At 53.5% G+C, this 18,322-nt stretch overlaps 1 protein-coding gene across 1 annotated transcript in view; it reads left to right on the top strand.

Moving 5' to 3' along the window:
* The first annotated feature begins 626 nt into the window (after positions 1–626).
* Positions 627–18,322, top strand: part of Igsf21 (immunoglobin superfamily member 21) — a 210,862-nt gene continuing 193,166 nt past the window's right edge. The window contains exon 1 of the mRNA XM_036179011.1: positions 627–885. Coding sequence (XP_036034904.1) covers positions 816–885 — 70 coding nt within the window. The 5' untranslated portion in view covers positions 627–815. The remainder of the gene's footprint in view (positions 886–18,322) is intronic.

The following is an 18,322-nucleotide window of genomic DNA, read 5'->3' as shown; positions in this document are numbered from 1 at the left end:
GGGAGGGTGCTTGCATCCATCAAGCCGAGGAAAGGGGGCGTCCAGAGACACCGCCAGGTGGAGGGGGGAGGGTTCGGGTGGAGCAAAGCTTGGTGTGTGTGTATAGGTGGACGCGGCTCACAAGCAAGCAGTTGTAATATGACGGGGGTGGGGTGGGTAGGGGGTAGGAGCCGAGGGGGAGGGGGCGAGTTCTCCTCTCTGCAATAAATCGGCTTAGCGGACGAGAGCCGAACAGCCCAGAACGGATTAAAGAAAAGTCTGTAGAATACAGCGGCGAGAGCGGCGCGGGGGGCGGGGGCTGGGGGGCGGGGCGGCGGGGAAGGAGGGAGAGGAGGGGGCGCGAGAAGAGCGAGCGCCGGGCAGAGCGCGGCGGCGCCGGCAGAGCTTCGGCTCCAAACTCCGCCGCTGCCGCCACGGATCCGACTCCGGCCGCCGTGGGCGCCGCGCGCAACCAACCAGCCCGCAGCAGCTGCGCGCCCCGACCAGGTCCGGTGCAGCCCAGAGCAGTCGGCGCATCGCAGAGCAGCCCGGTGTAGCCGGTGCAGTCAGTACATCTGGTGCAGCCCGGAGCATCCTAGTGCAGCCCAGAGCAACCCAGTGGTGCCTCCCGTAACAACCCGGAGCAGACCGGGGCAGCCTGGCGGCCGAGCCGCGGTAGCATGGGGACGTCCCCGTGGCGCCCCTCGCTACCCATCACCGCCACGGCCGGCGGCCCGGGTCACAAGCGCGTCTGAGCCCATGGCGAGGGGACCCACAGCCGCCACCACGATCGCAGCCACCGCCGCCCCGGTCAGCGCCGCCAGCTCCTGGGCACCATGCGAGCTGCTCCAAGCCTCCGCCGCGCCGCCTGCCTGCTGCTAGCCGCGATCCTGGACCTGGCGCGCGGTGAGTGTGAGGGCGCCCGCGGGAGCCCGGGGCCAGGGGACGCGCGCGGGGACCGAGAAGGGCGCGGGCCAGGGCGGCTCTGCGAGTCTCGGGCTGCAGACACAGTCCTGGAGTGAGGGCTTCAGTGCAGCGAAGCTTGACAAGAGAACATGGGTCCTTTGGAGAAAGCCTTCGTGGGTCTGTGCCAGGGTGTGTGTGTGTGTGTGTGTGTGTGTGTGTGTGTGTGTGTGTGTGTGCTTGTGTGCTTGTGTGTGTGTGTGTGTGTCTTTGTTGCGTCTGTATGTGAGTGTCCAAGAATCAGCTGTGTGTGGAGAGGGTATTTAGATGTGCCTATGTGGTGGTGTGTGGGTCGTGAGGGGTGTCAGAGAGTCTAGATCAGTTACATGGAGGTGTGGGAGAGAAAGTCTGAGTGTTCGGGGGTGTGAACTCCTTCATGAGGGTATGAAGTGTGTGAGTGAGTGTCAACGCATGTGTGAACCTATTAAGGGGAGGATGTGTGAGGTGTGGCGTTTCACGTGTGTCTCGGGTGTGCTTGCTGGCCCCTGGAGGGCTCATGAAAGCTGGTGACTGTGTTTCTGGGATTCGGGAGCGGGAGTGTGTCTACCTACACGTGGTAGTCTAGGACTTCAGGTCCTATGAGCTTGTGATCTGAGAGCAGGTGCTGAGGGAGCTTGGGGTTCTGTGTGCAGAGAACTATGATCACATCTGGGGCTGGAGGGGATCCAACAGTACGGCTGTGTGTGTGTGTGTGTGTGTGTGTGTGTGTGTGTGTGTGTGTGTGTGTGTGTGTGTGTCCTGCATGGACTAACCAAATGGAAGGAAACTGAAGCCCAAAGGGTTGCCCAGCGCCAGCAGTGCTGGCCAACTGGGGTGCCGGGTTGGGGCCATCTGGGAGGAGGGGCATCCTGCCCAGCACTGCCCTCTGGTGGGTCTTCAATGACGTGGAAGCCAAACCTGACGACCTTTCCAGCCGGGAATAGGGGCAGATGCCTGCCCAGCAGGGCAGAGCCAGGGCCAAGGAAGTCATTGGAAGGGATTCCAGAGGGTGTAAAGAGAGAGAGGCCTTCTCCAAGTCCAGCCACAACCACTGGTTTTGAAATCAGTGTATGGCTCCCTCGGAATGTGGGAGGGTGTGAAAGTAGCCATTGTCTCCAGTGGGGCCTTGGCCTCTGTCCCGTTTAGGCCATCGTGGAGGGTCGGTCCTTGTCCCCCACACTGGGAAGGGCCTATATGAACTCTGAGGGGCGTACCCCTAAAATAATCTGCACTCTTCAACTGCTTCAGTCGACTGAAGAGGGCTTAGTCTACTGTTGGGAGGATCTGAGAGCAGGAAGTTGGTCCTGTAGCCAAGCGGGGAGGGGCTGGTGTGACCCCCAAGGAAAGTCAGGCGGGTACTTTATACCTCCCATCCTTTATGGGAGCAAATACTTTCTGAAGTGTATCAAATCTCGCTGTAACTTTGGGAGCGAGGGCTCCCCCTTTGGGATGCCTCTTGAAAGAAAGATGGTGTGTGGGAGGGTCCGGGTCCCAGCGCCCCCAGTGAAGGCGCTGGGCTTTGTGGAAATGCACTGGAGCCCTCACCTGGACGTTGCAGGGAGCAGGATTGGGGTTGGGGACAGGACGGAAAGTACCCCTTTCCCTCAACCTGGGATGCGCCTGGTGAAACGAAGCAGGGGAGGGAACAGAAAGAGCCGGGTGGGGAACCCCGACTGCGTCAGGACCCCACCCTGTGAGCTCGCGCCTGAGCCGCCAGCCCTGGTCTCTAGCTTGGCTGCAGAGAGCTATCCCGGCGCACTGGCGCCTCAGCTCCGCTCGGCTAGCTTCTGCCGGGCTGCGGGAAGCGCTGTCTCTCGGCACCCGGGTGAACGCGTGGGACCGGGACTCGCGGGTGGGGGTACACGTCGCCTCTCAGCTCCGCAGTCTCAGATCTCTCGGTCTCGAAACTTTATGCTGGTCGTAGGGACCCCGGTGACAGAGGCTTCTCTTTTCAAGATCCTCCGGGAAAGATCCACTTTCCCTTTCCAGGCTAGGCCATCTCGCGAGGCAGGAGCAAGGGGAGGCTCCTTGCGAGGCGTGACCAGTGGGCTGTGCCGGAGGAGGGCGCCTTTCCTGCAGGCGGCCGCGATGCCCACGATCCATGCCATGCACCTGGCGTAGCTTTGCGGAGCCACCTGCCAGGGGATGCCTGGGAAGATGTGAGGGGGTAGATTCCAGGCAGCGCACCCAGAAACACATTGGCCCGCCCCGAGGAGGACACAGACAGTCATTACCGCTGGAGGGGTACACTATTGTTGGAGAAGTGTCTATGTACCCTTTGCAACACTCCTGTGCCCCGCTTCCTACCACCAGGCTCTTCTCTGGGCTCCAACATCGCCTAGGGACCCTCTGAAGTACCTTGATCTGGGTAAAAGGGAACCACACACTGCGCAGTGACCCTAAAGAGAGAAAGCGCGTCAGGCTGAGGAGGTAGAGGGACAGATGAGGCTCTTTGGACTTGCCTGGTTCGGCCCTGAAACCTTCTCCACTGAAAGCAGTGGGCTCTGGGCAGACCTGCGTAGAGCTAAAAGGGTCCAGAGACCTGGCCTGCTGGAGTCCATGGGGCTGGGGGCTGCGTGCCTCCACAAGCCCCAGCTCTGCAGCTGGGTGTCATCAGGCGTGGGCTGAGGGCTGGCTCCACCATGCTCACGAAGGCGGGGGTGGAGGGGTGGGGGCTGCTGCTCTATGAGCAGGTATACCGACTTCTCTGTACAGTCCCCCCCCCCCGCCCCCTTACCGCGCAGGGACACCACACTCCTCTGTGTGTCCCCACCCACTGCTGCTAGGGGCTGACTAGCAGCCTGGCTAAGACTGGCTATCCGACCCCTATCCTCCATCCACGCCCCCATGGTCCCGCCCCTTCCTAAACCGCACTTCCCCACACCCAGTAACATTCCCCTGGGAGATCGAATTACTATAAAAGAGGCTTTCTGGTAGGCTCAGAGCAGCTTCTGAGTTCGGGGGTCACTGAACTTTGTGGCTCTCACCTCCACCCCTAAAATCCCAGTGCCTTGAGCAGGGTGCTATGTTTCTATGCTGACCCGGTTTGGTTTAGGCCAGTGCCTGGACTTGGAAGTCTTTGTCACAGTAATATATATATATATATATATATATATATATATATATATATATATATATATATATATATATATATATTAAATACAATCCTAGACCACTCCTGTCCTGGTATCCTAGCTAGACTCGGGTGGTGGTTTGATTTTGACTTTTCTTCTCAATAGTTCCCATTGTACTGGTCTTTCCTGATCCCTGCCTCAAGATGGGTTCATGAACCTTTTTTCTACAGATTAGGAAACTGAGGCTCCACTCTCCAAGATTAATCCCAACAGAAGCATAGCTCCTTCCCATTCCCTCCTGGCCCTGCCCCAGGTTCTCTTCCTACTGTTCTCTCTGGCAGCAGAGATTTCCAGTGGGCAGGGTGTTCTGGCTAAGGCTATCAGGTACCCTCTAAAGAATGCCTGTCTGCCTGGATCCCCTGACTCTTCAGAAGATGGATTGCATGCACACATGAATCTCACTGGACTCCGGCGAGCCCCGGCAGAGAAAGGGGTGGGGTGGGGGTGATGGGGTTTACGGAAATGTTCTGGTTTGTAGCCATCCAGGACTTCAGCTGCAGAGGTCAGTCATGAGGAGGCAGGGGGCCAGTGTTTCTGCTCACTGGTCTTAGGATGCCCTGGAGTCTTTAATTTGATGGCCAGCAGTCTGGCTCTCCTCTCTGTCCCTCTGCTACTCCCCAGCCCACTGAACACTCATTTGTAGACTCAGTCCATCATATTGTGTGCAGTATGGTGGGATGGAGCTTTGCAGTGGGGGTGTGGACCTGACCAAGCAAGGGAGCACCCACCATAATGATGCTTACAGCTCCGTGGGAGGTGGAGCCTTTGCTGAATGGAGGAAGAGGCTGTGAGTACTCTAGTCATGTGCTTTTTTCTTTCACATTTATCCCTCCCTCTGAGACATAAAATTAGTCCCATTTTTGCAGAGGGGGGAAATGAAGTTCAGGGTAGTTAAGTGACTTTGCCAAGGTCACCCAGTCTCAGGGATGAGAAGGGGCCAGCATCCTAGCCTGGGCTCCTCGTCCTGGGAAGATTGATCCTCCCTGATTCCCTCAGGCCCAGCCCTGAGGATGGCTGAGGGAACCAGGTCTGTCTGCATACTTCACCCTTCACCAAACTCAAGGTGAAAGAGAATTATTCAGTGTGTTCATCTGCACAGATGGGAGAGGGTGTGTCCCTGGTAGACACTGTCATCATTAAGAAAATCAGTGGGCATCTGCTGGGGGCAGGGTATGTCTGCAAAGAGAAGGGCCAACAAGCATGACCTCATCCCAGTGTGTGTAGGCAGGGTGGGAGAACACGGCCCTGAAGAGATGAAGGCCTCTTTTCTTTCCCAACACTTCTTTCCCTCTACCTTCCCTTCCTTTCTGGACTTTTTCTTCTCTTCTCTTCCCTCCCCTCCCCTCCCCTCCCCTTCCCTCCCCTCCCCTCCCCTTCTCTCCCCTCCCCTCCCCTTCCCTCCCCTCCCTTCCCCTTCCCTCCCCTCCCCTCCTCTTCCCTCCCCTCCCCTCCCCTCCCCTCCCCTTCCCTCCCCTCCCCTCCTCTTCCCTCCCCTTCCTTCCCCTCCCCTCTCCTTCCCTTCCCTTCCCTTCTCTTCCCTTCCCTCCCCTTCCCTTCCCTCCCCTTCCCTCCCCTTCTCTTCCCTCCCCTCCCCTTCCGTCCCCTTCCCTACCCACTCCAACTCCTTTCTCTCCCCTCCCCCACTTTCCCTCCCTTTCCCCCCCCCACTCTCGCCCCCCCCCCCACTTAAAACAACAGCCAAACTGAGAATCCTTTGTGAGTGGAGACTTGGAGTTTCTGCCAGGTCTGAAGCAGTCCACACACACTTCAAGGCAGACACAGCCACTTGGAGCTTGTGCTGAAGGTGCAGGGCCTTCCATTTCAACCACAGATGGTGAAGCCTATGCTGTCACCCCTAGGAGGTTCTCATTCTTAGAAATAAATTTCAGGGCACAAACAGGGTGGGAAGGCCCCACTGCATGTTTCCAGTAGACCAGAGGCGGGAGTGGGGGGAAGGGGTTAGGGGAGGTAGGACATCTACTGGCTGGTCAAGGCTCCCTGGAAGGAGCCTGGGTGCAAAGCGAGGAACTGGAGGCAGTCACTATGGAGCCCAGAGTAGCAGAGAAACGCAGGAGCGGAGCGGCACTGTAGTGCGGACTTGATCTTAGCCCAGGAAGGAATCCGCGCTGGCCTGTCTGCCAGCTGTCTCCCACCTCCTAGGCACACAGGTCTGCTCTGGGTTCCATTTAGACGCAATTCCAGACTACGAGTGAGTGAGTGAGCTGAGCTCTTGGGGCTGCATGACTCCAGCCAGAGCAGCTCCCCACTGCACTCCGGTGTCTCCAGGAAGAAGTGGCCTCAGCTAGAGGTAGGTGTGGCCCTCAGGTCAGGCCTCGCCAAGACAGGACCACCAGATGGAACCTGAACACTGCAGCATCGAGAAGACAGAGAACGACTTAGATGCTCTCCTTGCCAATGAGGCCCTCAGAAACTGGCCTCTGTCGATTCCCAGGGCCTGGTGTTGGTGAGACTCTCCTCTCAGGAAGGGAGCTGAGATGAAGCCAGTTACAGCAAAGAGGCATTTGCTAGCCCGAGGGTTCTGGTAGGGGGTTCCCTGTGTTAGCCACAGTCACCTCCTAGCATGTCCAGCTCAAGGTGTTGGACGGGAACCTCCCCAGTCTCCTCATCAGACGCTCTGGAGGCGGTGCCAACTTCCTTCAAAGAGCAGCAGGGACCCTGTGTGTGTGGAGGACCATGTGGTCCACTGGCTAGAGGTTGCTGGTCCCGTCCCTGTGTTCTACCTTTCCCTGGAGACCAGAGCTCCACTGAGTGCCATCTGAGACCCACATTGTCACCTCTGCTGAGTGAGACACGGGCCTTGTTTTGTTTCTGCTCATTATTGCTTCTTCCCCTAACACATAGTGGTGCCCAGCACAGGGCTCTTCTAGATCGATAGGTCACCTTTAGCCTTTAGACACACATGCAGGCTTAAAGGAGCCAACAGGCAGCTTTTCTGCTTCTACAGAAGATAGGTGACAAGGTTTGCAGCATGTGCAATTTAGTCCGGATGCACAAGAGGACTTCTGCTCTTGGAACAACAGCCTCTCTTGCAGAAGACTGGTAGGTCATTGGAGTGACTGTCAAATGAATGAATGATGTCTACCCCGAACCCGACAGACAGACAGACACTGGGCCTGGCTTTTCTCCTGACACTGCTCTGTCCACCGCCTCTGGCAGTATGATAATGTGCCTGCTGTCCAGCTCTGTGCACTGACTGGGCACAGTCACTCTGGCTGGTATCTAGGCAGATCAGTCAACTGTAGAAGACGGTGGGAAGAGCAAAGGGCTTCCTATTGCCAGTGTCCTCCCAGGGGTGGGGGACAGGGTGCTGCCCTTGGCTGGTGACAGATGCTGGAGATGAAAAGGGAAGAGGGAGATAGGAAAAGAATTACTGAGCAGCGATTCTGTACCAGACAGATGCACCCACAGTTTATGTTACACCCTCCTGGAACCCCTATTGGTGAGATAGCCTCCCCATCTTGCAGACTAGGTTATGAGGCTTGGGTAGCTCCTGTGGCCATCCCAAGGCCTCCCTGCAGTGAGGGGGGCTGGCTCTACCAGGCCTCTATCTGTCTGTCCCTCCTCAGCTCTGAGTGTTTCCTGTTACTAACTTGCACATTGACATCCCAGAAACAGTCAATGCTACAAAAAGGGCTCCAGAAGAACCTGCTAGAAAACACTGGGCAGAACACCTGGGTCTGCTGGGCCCACCTCCATCTCTTTCTTAAGGTCCAGTATCCAGTGGTCTTGAGTTTCAGTCCCCACTTGAATTGGGGTCAGAGCAGGTCACTGCCTGGCACAGTGTGCCTAGCCTTGACCCTGACCACCTCTGTCTTAGCTTCTTTGTCTTTTAAAAGGCAAGAGCAGGAGAGTGGGGGCGTGGCTCAGTTGTTAGCATGCTGGCCTAGTGTGCACAAGGCCCTTGGCTCCATGCAAACCAGGAATGGTGGCTCACACCTGCAATCTTACATTAGATATCAGGAGTTCAAGGTCATTCTTAGTTACGTAGTTTGAGGCCAGTGAGGGCTACATGAATACAAAAATAAATATAAATGAATGAAAAGTGAGGGCTGGGGGAGGGAGGGAGATTTTACACAATACACTCCTATGTAGTGGGACCTGGGGGTTGTGGTCTGGAAGTTTCTGACAGGCTACATGGACTCACCCATCTGTTACATGTCACCACTGCAGGCTGACTTTGCATCTCACAGTGGGACCCCTCCACTAATAACAGCCACCTCAGACCTAAAGGGATCTCTATAGAGGACCTCCAGGGTGTGGACACCCCACACAGTACTGCCTGGCTTGAAAACTTTTAGAGAGAGCTAATCATTAAGCAGGTAACACAAATGGAGCCTGGAGATGAGGGAGCGGGCCCAGAAGGCTTTGAGGACAAGAACACAGTCAAGCCCTTGTTTAGTTCTTGGTCCAGAGGTCACAGGGTCACACACTGCTTGGAATAGCTGCAAATGTGACACAACACAAAGTCAGAGACTAACTTACAGCCTTAAGAGAGGTGTGTGTGTGTGTGTGTGTGTGTGTGTGTGTGTGTGTGTGTGTGTGTGGTTTTATTACAATGTCTGTCCAGAGATTGGATGTGCCTGATAGTGCAGAGGGGTCCAAGGATGATAGAAGAACAAAAATACACCATTGAGCCTAGAAGTGGGGCCAGTGACCAGGCTGGTGTTGGATTGTGGTGGACAGCACACAGAGGTTGCTGCTAGCCAGGCCCAGGATCTGGTCTGCACTTGGAGCCTGGCAGCCAAAGTGAGTTTGGTCCTGTAGCTGGGAACTCTCCGGAACCTCTGTTGGGTGATGAACGGTTGCTGCAGCTGCCAGGGCTGATGTAGCCTGTAGGAATGCCATTCAGGGACTATCCATGGCTCCCAATGTCCTGACTGGGATCTTCCAGAACTACATTGCCTGGACCAGAGCCAAGACTGATGGGAGAGTCTATTGCTCCCAGCCTTGGTTTCCCCAAAGGCACAAGGTGGGTAAGGCTTCTGGGACAGGCATGTCAAGTGATGTGAGGAGGCCTTGGTGCCTGGTACAGGACAGGTGCATGAGATGTGGCTGCTGTAATCACAACCCCTGGCTCTCAGAGAGTGGTGGAACCCCTGCCCAGGGCCCAGACAAGGTGACACAGTGCAGAGGAGTCATGGTGACATTGTAAAGAACCACCCAGATCCAAACCCTTGGAACAGCAATGTTACAGTCAGAGGAGGGGACTCTAGCCTCTCCTCCTCATCATCAGTTGTTTGTTTGTTTGTTTGTTTGTTTTACTGGTTTCAGCACTCAGGACCTTGTGTGGGACACACAAAGTGTTCTTCTGAAACACACTACAGCAGTGCTTTTTTTAAAAAAAAAACTTTATTATTGTTATTTTTTAGATGGACTCTCTCTATGCAAACCTGGTTGTCCTGGAATTTGTTAGGCAGACCTGGATGGACTCAAACTCACAGAGATCCTCCTGCCTCTGCCTCCCAAGTGCTGGTATTAAAGGCATGTGCCACCACTAGCACTTTTTATTTCTGAGGTTTGGTAAATTGTCCACGATGGCTTTGAACTTGCACAATCCTCCTGCCAGGATTGTGCACCTGACCTGGCTTGTCTTCCCTGTTACCAAAGCAAACCCAGAGGCAAGGGATGGAAAGGACCCTTTCCTAAGCACATGTGGAGTAATGTGGGGAACATGGTCCAGCTTCCCGTCCCTGAAGAGCCCAGTGAGGAGGTTTCGGGGTCTTCTAGTGCCTGGTGGAGACGTGGCAGCAGATGGGGGTGAGGTGGGGGTGGGACACAATCCCCAGCCTCATAAATAACAGGAGCCTCTGGGGAGGCAGCTGAGCTGCTGGGTATTTGCCCTTTACCAGGCACTCCCCTCTGCCCTTTGGTTTCTGTCACAGCTGAGGCTCCTCTGATGGCCACTAGTCGCCAGCGCTCCCATGATCTCACCAGCACCATCAGTCCCTTCCCGACCACTGGCACCCCACCCAAGGGAAGGCGTCCATTGGGGCTGCCCTGGCATTTTGCTGGGTTGGATGGGTAGCTCAGAGGCTCTGGGGCACAAAGGCCAGGCTGGGGGGTAGGCAGGGGACTGGCAACTGCATTTGTAGTTAGCGTTCATGGCTCATCGCCTGAGCCAGCCTGGCTGGTATTTCGTCAAGCAGAAATTCAGGCTATATAATAGCCAAAGGCCAGGTGCCTGGCTCCAGAGAGCAGGTGAACAGCTGCTAATTGTCACGGGGCACCTACTGTCCCAGGCAGGGGCGGAAGGAGCGCCGTGGGGACAGCCGTGATGGCCACTTCACAAAGACCTCTTTGTTCACGTCTGCTGCCGAAAAGTGGGTCGCTGCTTGCTGGGAGGGGAAGCAGTGTGTATGGCAGGGCTGCGAGTGGGGGTCTGGGCCTGTCGCCTGACTGAGGCTCTTGAGGTGGGATGAGGCAGAGGCAAGGGAGCCTGTGTGGAGGCTCCTGAGGCTGGGGCTGCCTGAGCAGGCAGGGTTAGTGGCTTCTAGGACAGCCAGGGCTGCAGGGAGTGGCTTCTTGGCTCAGGAGCCAGCTGGGTCTTCCCTGGTCCTCCTCTCCTCTTCCCTCTTCTTCCATCTGTCCTCCTTTCCCTTGCCTCTTCATGCTGTAGGTGAAGATGGAGGGTTCCTGGACCAGGTGCCATGATGAGTTCTAAAAATCCAAAGGAGAATGAATGAGCTAGTCCTGACCTTCATGGGGCCAGGGAGATGGCTTGGTGGGTAGAGTGCTTTCTGTGGGACCCCCAGAACCCATGAAAGAGCCAGGCATGGTGCACACCCATAATCCCAGGACTTGCAGGGAGGGGAAAATAGAGGCAGGTGGGTTCCAGGGGCTTGCTAATCTGACAATCTAGACAAAAGAGGGTCTCCAAGATCTGTGAGAACCTGTGGAGAAGCAACTGAAGGAAGATATTCCAACATCAGCCTCTGGCCTCCATGCAGGCCTATGTGAGGTGGGGGATACACTGTGCACACACAAAAATATACATACACACACAAATATCCATAAACACATACATACAAATACATACACATGTTGTTGTTTGGTTTTGCTCTTTTGGGGTCTCACCACTCCGCTCCCAAATAAATCACACACAGAGTCTTATATTTAATTATAAATGCCTGGCCCTAGCTTGGCTTGTTTCTTGTCAGCTTTCTTAAATTAGCCCATCTTCCTTTTGCCTTTGGGCTTTTACCTTTCTCTATTTCTGTATACTTTTCATTATTTCTTACTCCATGTCCTGCTGTGTAACTAGGTGGCTGGCCCTTGATGTCTTCCTCCTTCTCTTGCTCCTAGGTCTCTCCTCTCCCAGATTTCTCCTTCTGTTTATTCTCTCTTCCTGTCATCCCCTCCCATTCTTTCTCCTGTCTGGCTATTGGCTGTTCAGTTCTCTATTTGACCATCAGGTGTTTTACACAGGCACAGTAACACAGCTTCACTGAGTTAAACAAATGCAACATAAACAAAAGTAACACACCTTAAAATAATATTCCCCAACATATACACATATGTGCAAACTCACACATACACACACAAAAAGATAAACACCAAATAAAGTTTCTCAGTGTCCGTGTGACTGAGTCAACAAGGTTCAGTCCCTGTAACCACCCAAGACATTTGGCAAGAACTTCCTGGATGCTGGTGGCTGATGGCCTCTGTGTGGGATGGGTCAGAGGGACATTTCTACCTAAGCAAGTCCAGCAGGTAGGCTGGAGTTTTTTGTTTGTTTGTTTTTGAGACAGCGTTTTTCTGTGTAGTTTTGGTGCCTGTCCTGGATCTCACTCTGTAGACCAGGCTGGCCTCCTCAAACTCACAGAGTTCCCCACCTGGCTCTGCCTCCCAAGTGCTGGGAGTAAAGGTGTGCGCCACTGCTACCCAGCTTATGCCATATTTCTTTAAGGCGTGGAAAGGTGCTGCCACTGTGAGTGGGGTGGGTGTGGGTGCTCTCGAATCTTCTTTTTCATTCCTGTCCTTCCAGCCCAGGATGACACTTCAGGGGATGCCGTCCACCTTGAAATCTCTGCCACCACCTGCTAGCCTCCCTGGTCAGCAAAAAGATAATGAGCTGAGGCCTGGGCAGGGTGGGACATATTGGTTTTCTCAGAACTCTTGAGGCTGAGGTAGGGAGACCATGAGCTGGAGGCTAGCCTGAGCTACATAGCAGGGCCCTGTCTAAGACAGAGTTCATCGCTGGGGCCACAAGCCCTCCAGAAGTGAGAGGTAGTGAGATGCCTCACATCCAGTTTCGTGCTATTTATCATTGGTTTCTCAGTTTATTTAAAGCAACTGGTGTTGGCTTGCCATTTGGGGCCCTGATTTAAATTCTCTCTTTCTTTAAAATGGCTTTATCTGAGTAAATAATGAGGGCATTAAGGAAAAATGTTAAGTGTGATGCAGAGCAGGTGGCATGGATCAGGTAGTCTGTGGAGGTGCTGGTGGATGTGAGCTGTGAGCCACTGGGTAGGGAGGGAATCTTTGATAGACAGGCTTTGGCTTTTGGGGCGCATCCTGCATGACCTGTGAGTACTCCAGGTGGATGGGGACAAGGGGAGGGACCATCTCAGGGCTGTTTGTGCAGAGACTGGGTCACCAGTAGCCTGGGGGAACTATGGAGACCAGGATGCAATAGGCATAGAAACTGCTGGAAGGCCAGGTGGCTTGGACAGAGGGGACTTGTCAGGGGCCTAAAGAGAGGGAAGCTTCCTGTGAGTCTGTTGGTACCCAGTGAGCAACAGCTGGAAATCCTAGGCCAGCCTCTGAGGCTCTCAGCACATAGCCAAGGCGGAGTGAGCTTTCCTGCCAGCTTGAGAGAAGCAGCCCACTCCCACCCAGCCTCAGTTTCCCTATTTGTCAGAGGAGGGACATGCTGTGTGGTAGCCTGATGTGATGGTGGTGGAGATGTGAGGCAGAGCTTGGTACACTAACTATGCTCCCCACATGGACAGTGTCACAGTGACAGCTTTCCCCTGAGACAGGAAGGAGTCAGCCTGGCTTCTCCAGGACATCACAGTGTGCACAGGGTGTGCCAGCTTCCACACTGGTGTGTGATGGCCTTGACCGTATGCTTCAGAATCCCTGAGCCTCCCTGATCCTCGGCCATCTTGCTGATGGATGACTTCACCCCAGGGCACACCGATTCATCGTTCCCACTCTATTTTCCACTCTATTTCCCACGGAGATGTTCTTTCTTCTTAGATCCATTCTGATCATCTCTCCTCACATCCCCACCGGCTCTTGCCATGTGCCACCCAAGCCACATCCATCACCAACAGGCTCCAACCTCACTACTCCAAGCAGGTGCTCCCCAGCAGCCACTCTGCCTCACAGGCACAGGTAAGGGGAGGAGGAGTGAGCCAGCGTGGTGGAGTGAGGAGCCTTCTTCTATTTAAAGTTTTTTTAGAGCACTCTCAGTAGGGAGGTGCTGACCCCCAAAGTCTCCTCTGAGAACATCCTGCATCTGCCCACCCACCTCCCCGCTTCCTTCCGCCGAATCGGCCAAGTTCTTGCCTCCTGACCAGCAACTTCCCTGTCCCAGCCCTTCCTCCTCCATCTACCTGAACGTTCAAATTGACTTTGATGTTGACTAATTTTGCCAGTTGAAATTCTGGAGAGGTTTATGCACACGGTGCTAGGTGACAATTGCACTGAGAAATGCCAGCAACCATTTCTTCTCTGGCACAGTCTCTGAAGTGCCGGGGGCAAGACGGAACTCTCCCGCTTCAAGCTAACGTGCAACTGTCCATGCAGCCAGTCCTGCCCTTGGCTCCGCTTCTGAGTGGGTTCTATCCCAGCCCTCCCCTCCCCTCCCCACCCTTCCTGGCTGACTTTGTGTCCTGAGCCTTCAGCACATCTGACGCCAGCTTGGGGACCAAGTTGGAACAGGTGGTATTTCCACGCTCGTTACCTCTTCTGTGTCCCAGACTGTTCAGATTGTTTGATAAGGACCTTCTTCTGTGTTCTGTGGGCTCTCTATCCACATTCCTTGGGTAGGGAGCTAGGTCATCCAAGAATCCGGCTTCCCTTGGTAGTCGATGCTCATGGGCGCTCTCTTCCTTACACTCAGCTGAGCTATCGACCCAAGTCTCCCTTCCATGACCTTTGTCCCTGGCACATCCTATCCTTCCTGCTCACATGACGGGTCTCTGAAAGTCAAGCTGAAATGGCTTCACTCCCTGTTCATTTGTCTCGCACTAGGCATAATGTACAGCTTATGATACCAACTGAATGACTCGTAGTTCATATTCAAACACTCGTGTGGCTGGCTCTCCAAGAGACAGTTCTTAATTGACCTCGAGGTAGCTGCAAGAACCTTGAATAGGACTGGTTTGATGGAAAAGTCCCCAGCCTGGGAGTCCTGAGCCGATGTTTATGAGACATCCTACCTCCATTAACTCTCTCATCCACTCTCCTGTGTCGTTGAAGGATAAATGGGAGGGAGCCAGTAATCTTCCACAGCAGTGTGTGGGGAAGACAAGCCCCATCTCTGTCCACAAGAGCTCCTAAAAACTCAGGTGGTGCTTTCCCCAGCTGCTCCAAATCAGTTTCTCCTTTTACAGAAGGAGAAACTGTGGTTCAGATAGGTTAAGCCACTTGCTCAAGATAGCGCAGTCTTGAGATGAAACATCACCCCTGCAGGATCCTTCTCAAGAGTAGATGTAAGAGGGACAAGGGACACTCCAATTGCCATGCATGCCTGGAGTGCAGACCTGTCCCTTCTGTGAGCAACATCTCTGGGCTGGACACTGTGCTTGGGCTGGGGCTAAAGTTGGTTAAGATTATTGTCCTCAAGTGGACACAAAATTGTGAATCAATAATTACTATTAGAAATTCTAAAATGGGAGAGCCGCCAAGTCCATGGGGGACATAGGCTGGGGAATCACTAATCTACGTGCAAGCCAAAGATAACTAGAGAGGGCCACACACGACTAGGTCTTGAAGATGGTTTAGAAGTTTGCACGGGAAACATGGAGTTGCAAAAACTGAGATCTTTGTCTACAGAGCACCTGGGGCACCTGGAGTTCTGGGAGACAGACAAAGAAATGAGGTGGGGTGTGACAAGCTGCAGGTCCCAGATGGCTTCAGTGACAGTCAGCTAGACCTTCTATGAGGTGGTTTCCCAGGTATGGACTGTAAGTCCCTGGTACTCATAGGCAACTTGACAGGACCTGGAGTCACCCAGGAGACAAATCCCCAGGCATCTGGGAGGGGTGACCTAGACTAGGTTAGCCTTCAGCTTGTCATCAAGGGACTATCTTGATTAGGTAAGTAAAGTGGGAAGACACACCTACTATTGGTGAACTTATTAAGGCCACTCCATGTAGTTAAAAGGGAGGTTTATTTTGTGGGTTAACTTACAAATGAAGGGGTAGGTTGCAGGTCTGGCAAAGGTATAGCTCAGTCTGGCGGTGTTCTCTGGAGAACTCTGCTCGGTCCGCGTCCAGCGTCCAGGGTCCTGGAACCAAGAGAGAGACCTCCTCTTGATCCTTGGTCTTCCGCTTCCTCCTCCGCCCTGCCTTGTGGGCGTGACCATTACCGAAGCCTCAATGGGGGTTGGAACTTCCAGGCCAATGCTGGGATGGCTATCCACTACAACCTACACCTGGGGTTCTGGTCAGAGTAAAAGCAGAAAGTGGGTTGAGCACCAGCATTCATCACTACAGTCCCTGCTTGGTCACATGACTGTAGATGCCACATGACCAGCTGCCACCGTGACTTCCCCATCATAATGGACTGCATCCTTGAACTGTAAACCCAAATAAACCCTTCCTGATTCATTGTTTTTGTCTAGGTGTTTTAATCACAGCAATGGGAAAAGGAACTAAGACATAGCTGCACTCGCAGCTCCATCCTGGGACTCATGAGAGGCCTCTGGGGCCAATGGTTGCTAATCCTTCTGTCAGCTGTGTGCATCAGGGGACAGTTCTGGACTCACAGTCCAAGATGGGGCTGCCCAGGTCCAGGTCCACTGCAAGTGGTACCAACAGCAAATGTCCTCTGAGCATCCTCAGTGAGAGCACTGTGTTTGCTCTCACTCCTGTGATGTCTTCCTAAAAGGCACCTGCGTGTATTGAATTCTCATGTCAAAAGAAACTGCAGCTGCAGAGATGTTAAGTCCCTTTCTCAAGGTAGCATGGCTAGTGTGTGGTCCTGTTTGCTGCCTGCTTGGCTCTCTGCTAACCTGATCTTTGCAAGCCTCCCATCCAGACCCCATATAGCTCTTGGTGGGGCTTTGGGGCTCTATGACCTTATGGCTAGGTCACCCCTCTGTGCATCTCCATCAATGGGAGATGTTCCCCGTGCACTGTTGTCTCTGACGTCATGATGATTACTTCTCTACAGTACATGGCTAATAGCTTCCTGCAGAAAGCATGCAACCCAGGGCTTAAACTTTAAAGGATCTTAATTAAGCAGCATTATTTTCCATAGAAAGGAGCCATACAGACAGATTGTGTGGTTATATTGCACCATGTAAAGCTAAGCAGACAGGTAGATGGAGTTGGGTAGGTTTGTGGTTGACCAGGAAGACATGGTCCATGGTTGTGAGTAAGCACACAGGCTCTGCAGCCACCCCTTCCTCCTTCTGGACCCCCAGAGAGCATAGCTTCAAGGAAACCCATTGTTTAGTGTTCCGGGAAGAAGTGGAGGATGGGTGGTGTACAGGGAGGGCCAGCAGGGACACACAAAACTAGACCAAAAGGTCTGCCTTTCCACGCTGTGAGCTGCCCTAGGACTTTTGACTTTTGTATATGACAAGCCCTCTGTTCAAACTCACACCCTTTGAACTGAGTCCTTCACATGTGATAGGTGTCTCTTCTGAGACATCACTTCACTCATTCATTCATCCATTCATTCGTTCAATCTTTGTGGGTTATCTGTCATGCTCACAACACTGTGGAGCCCAGTAATGTCAATGACCCATCTTCAGACCCCACTCCACCGCACATACACTAGCACATGCCCTGGGGTGATTCAGTAATCTGCAGAGTTTGGGGAGTTGGTAAATGTGTGTGTCTACTTCCTAGCAGCTTAGGACTTTCACTCCAGAGACACCTGGAACTATGGATGGGTTCACTAGGCCTGCAAAACCAGACCAGCAAGGAAGGGAGGAAGAATCCTAACTTCCTATGCTCCATTCATCTGCCCACCCATAGGTCCATATATTCAACTATGTATTGTAACCATGTGCCCATCTACCCATACATTCATCCTCTCATCCCCCCATGCATTCACCCACATAAGTGTCCATCCATCCATCCATCCATCCATCCATCCATCCATCCATCCATCTCTCTTACTTATTCTCTCATCCATCCATGTATCCATCCACCAATCTACCCATCTTTTCATTCATCTATACTTCCATACATGCATATATCTACCTATTCTCTCACCCATCCATCCATTGTCTATTCCCCCATCCATCCATCCATCCATCCATCCATCCATCCATCCATCCATGTACCTATCTATACTCTTGTCCATCTGTCTGCCCATCCATCTACCCATCCTCCCATCCATCTATACATACCCTCTCATCTATCCATCAACCCACCTGTCTATTTACCAATGCATCTATCTATACTCTTATCCATCAGTCTGCCTATCCATCCGTCAATCCATCCATCCATCCATCCATTCATCCATCCATCCATCTGTCTGTCTGTCTGTTCATCTGTCCATCCATCATCCATTCACCCACCCACCCACCCATCTTTCTCCAACAAGTATTTACTGGATTCCCACTGTATTACAAGTGGCACAGTAGGCATTGGGCGTGTGGGGAATAAGACTAAGGTAGAGACTTTCCCCTTGAGCTGCCCCCTCAAGGGCAAAACTAGAGAGTGGGGAGAGGCACCCTGCTAGGAGCAAGAAGAAGGCTGGAAGGAGAGATGGCCACATGTGGGGTTCAGTGGGGAGGGTTCTGTTTGCTGCCCATCTGCTATGCTCCAAGTGGCTGGAGGCTGGGCTTTCTGGTTTGCAGTGAATGAGAGGGACTCCAATGAGACCCAAGGGGGCCTTGGAAAGCAGGAAGGGGTAGCAAGTATTTGATTGGCTCAGAGTTTCCAGACTGTGCTTCCCAGAACACCCAGTTTTCCACTGGGTACCATGGTACCACTTGGGAGGTAGCACAGGGATCATGATGGTGGCTGAGGAGCAGCTCATTCCTGATGCAAGGATTCCTGTTCAGTTTTTCTGTTTTCCTGCCTGGTAACATCAAAGCCTTCAGGGGTGAGGACAGG

The sequence above is a fragment of the Onychomys torridus genome, chromosome 2 (assembly GCF_903995425.1).
Source record: "Onychomys torridus chromosome 2, mOncTor1.1, whole genome shotgun sequence".
In the NCBI taxonomy this organism is placed as follows: Eukaryota; Metazoa; Chordata; class Mammalia; order Rodentia; family Cricetidae; genus Onychomys; species Onychomys torridus.
Note: the sequence above shows the minus strand (reverse complement) of the source record. Positions and strands in the feature narration are given on the sequence as shown.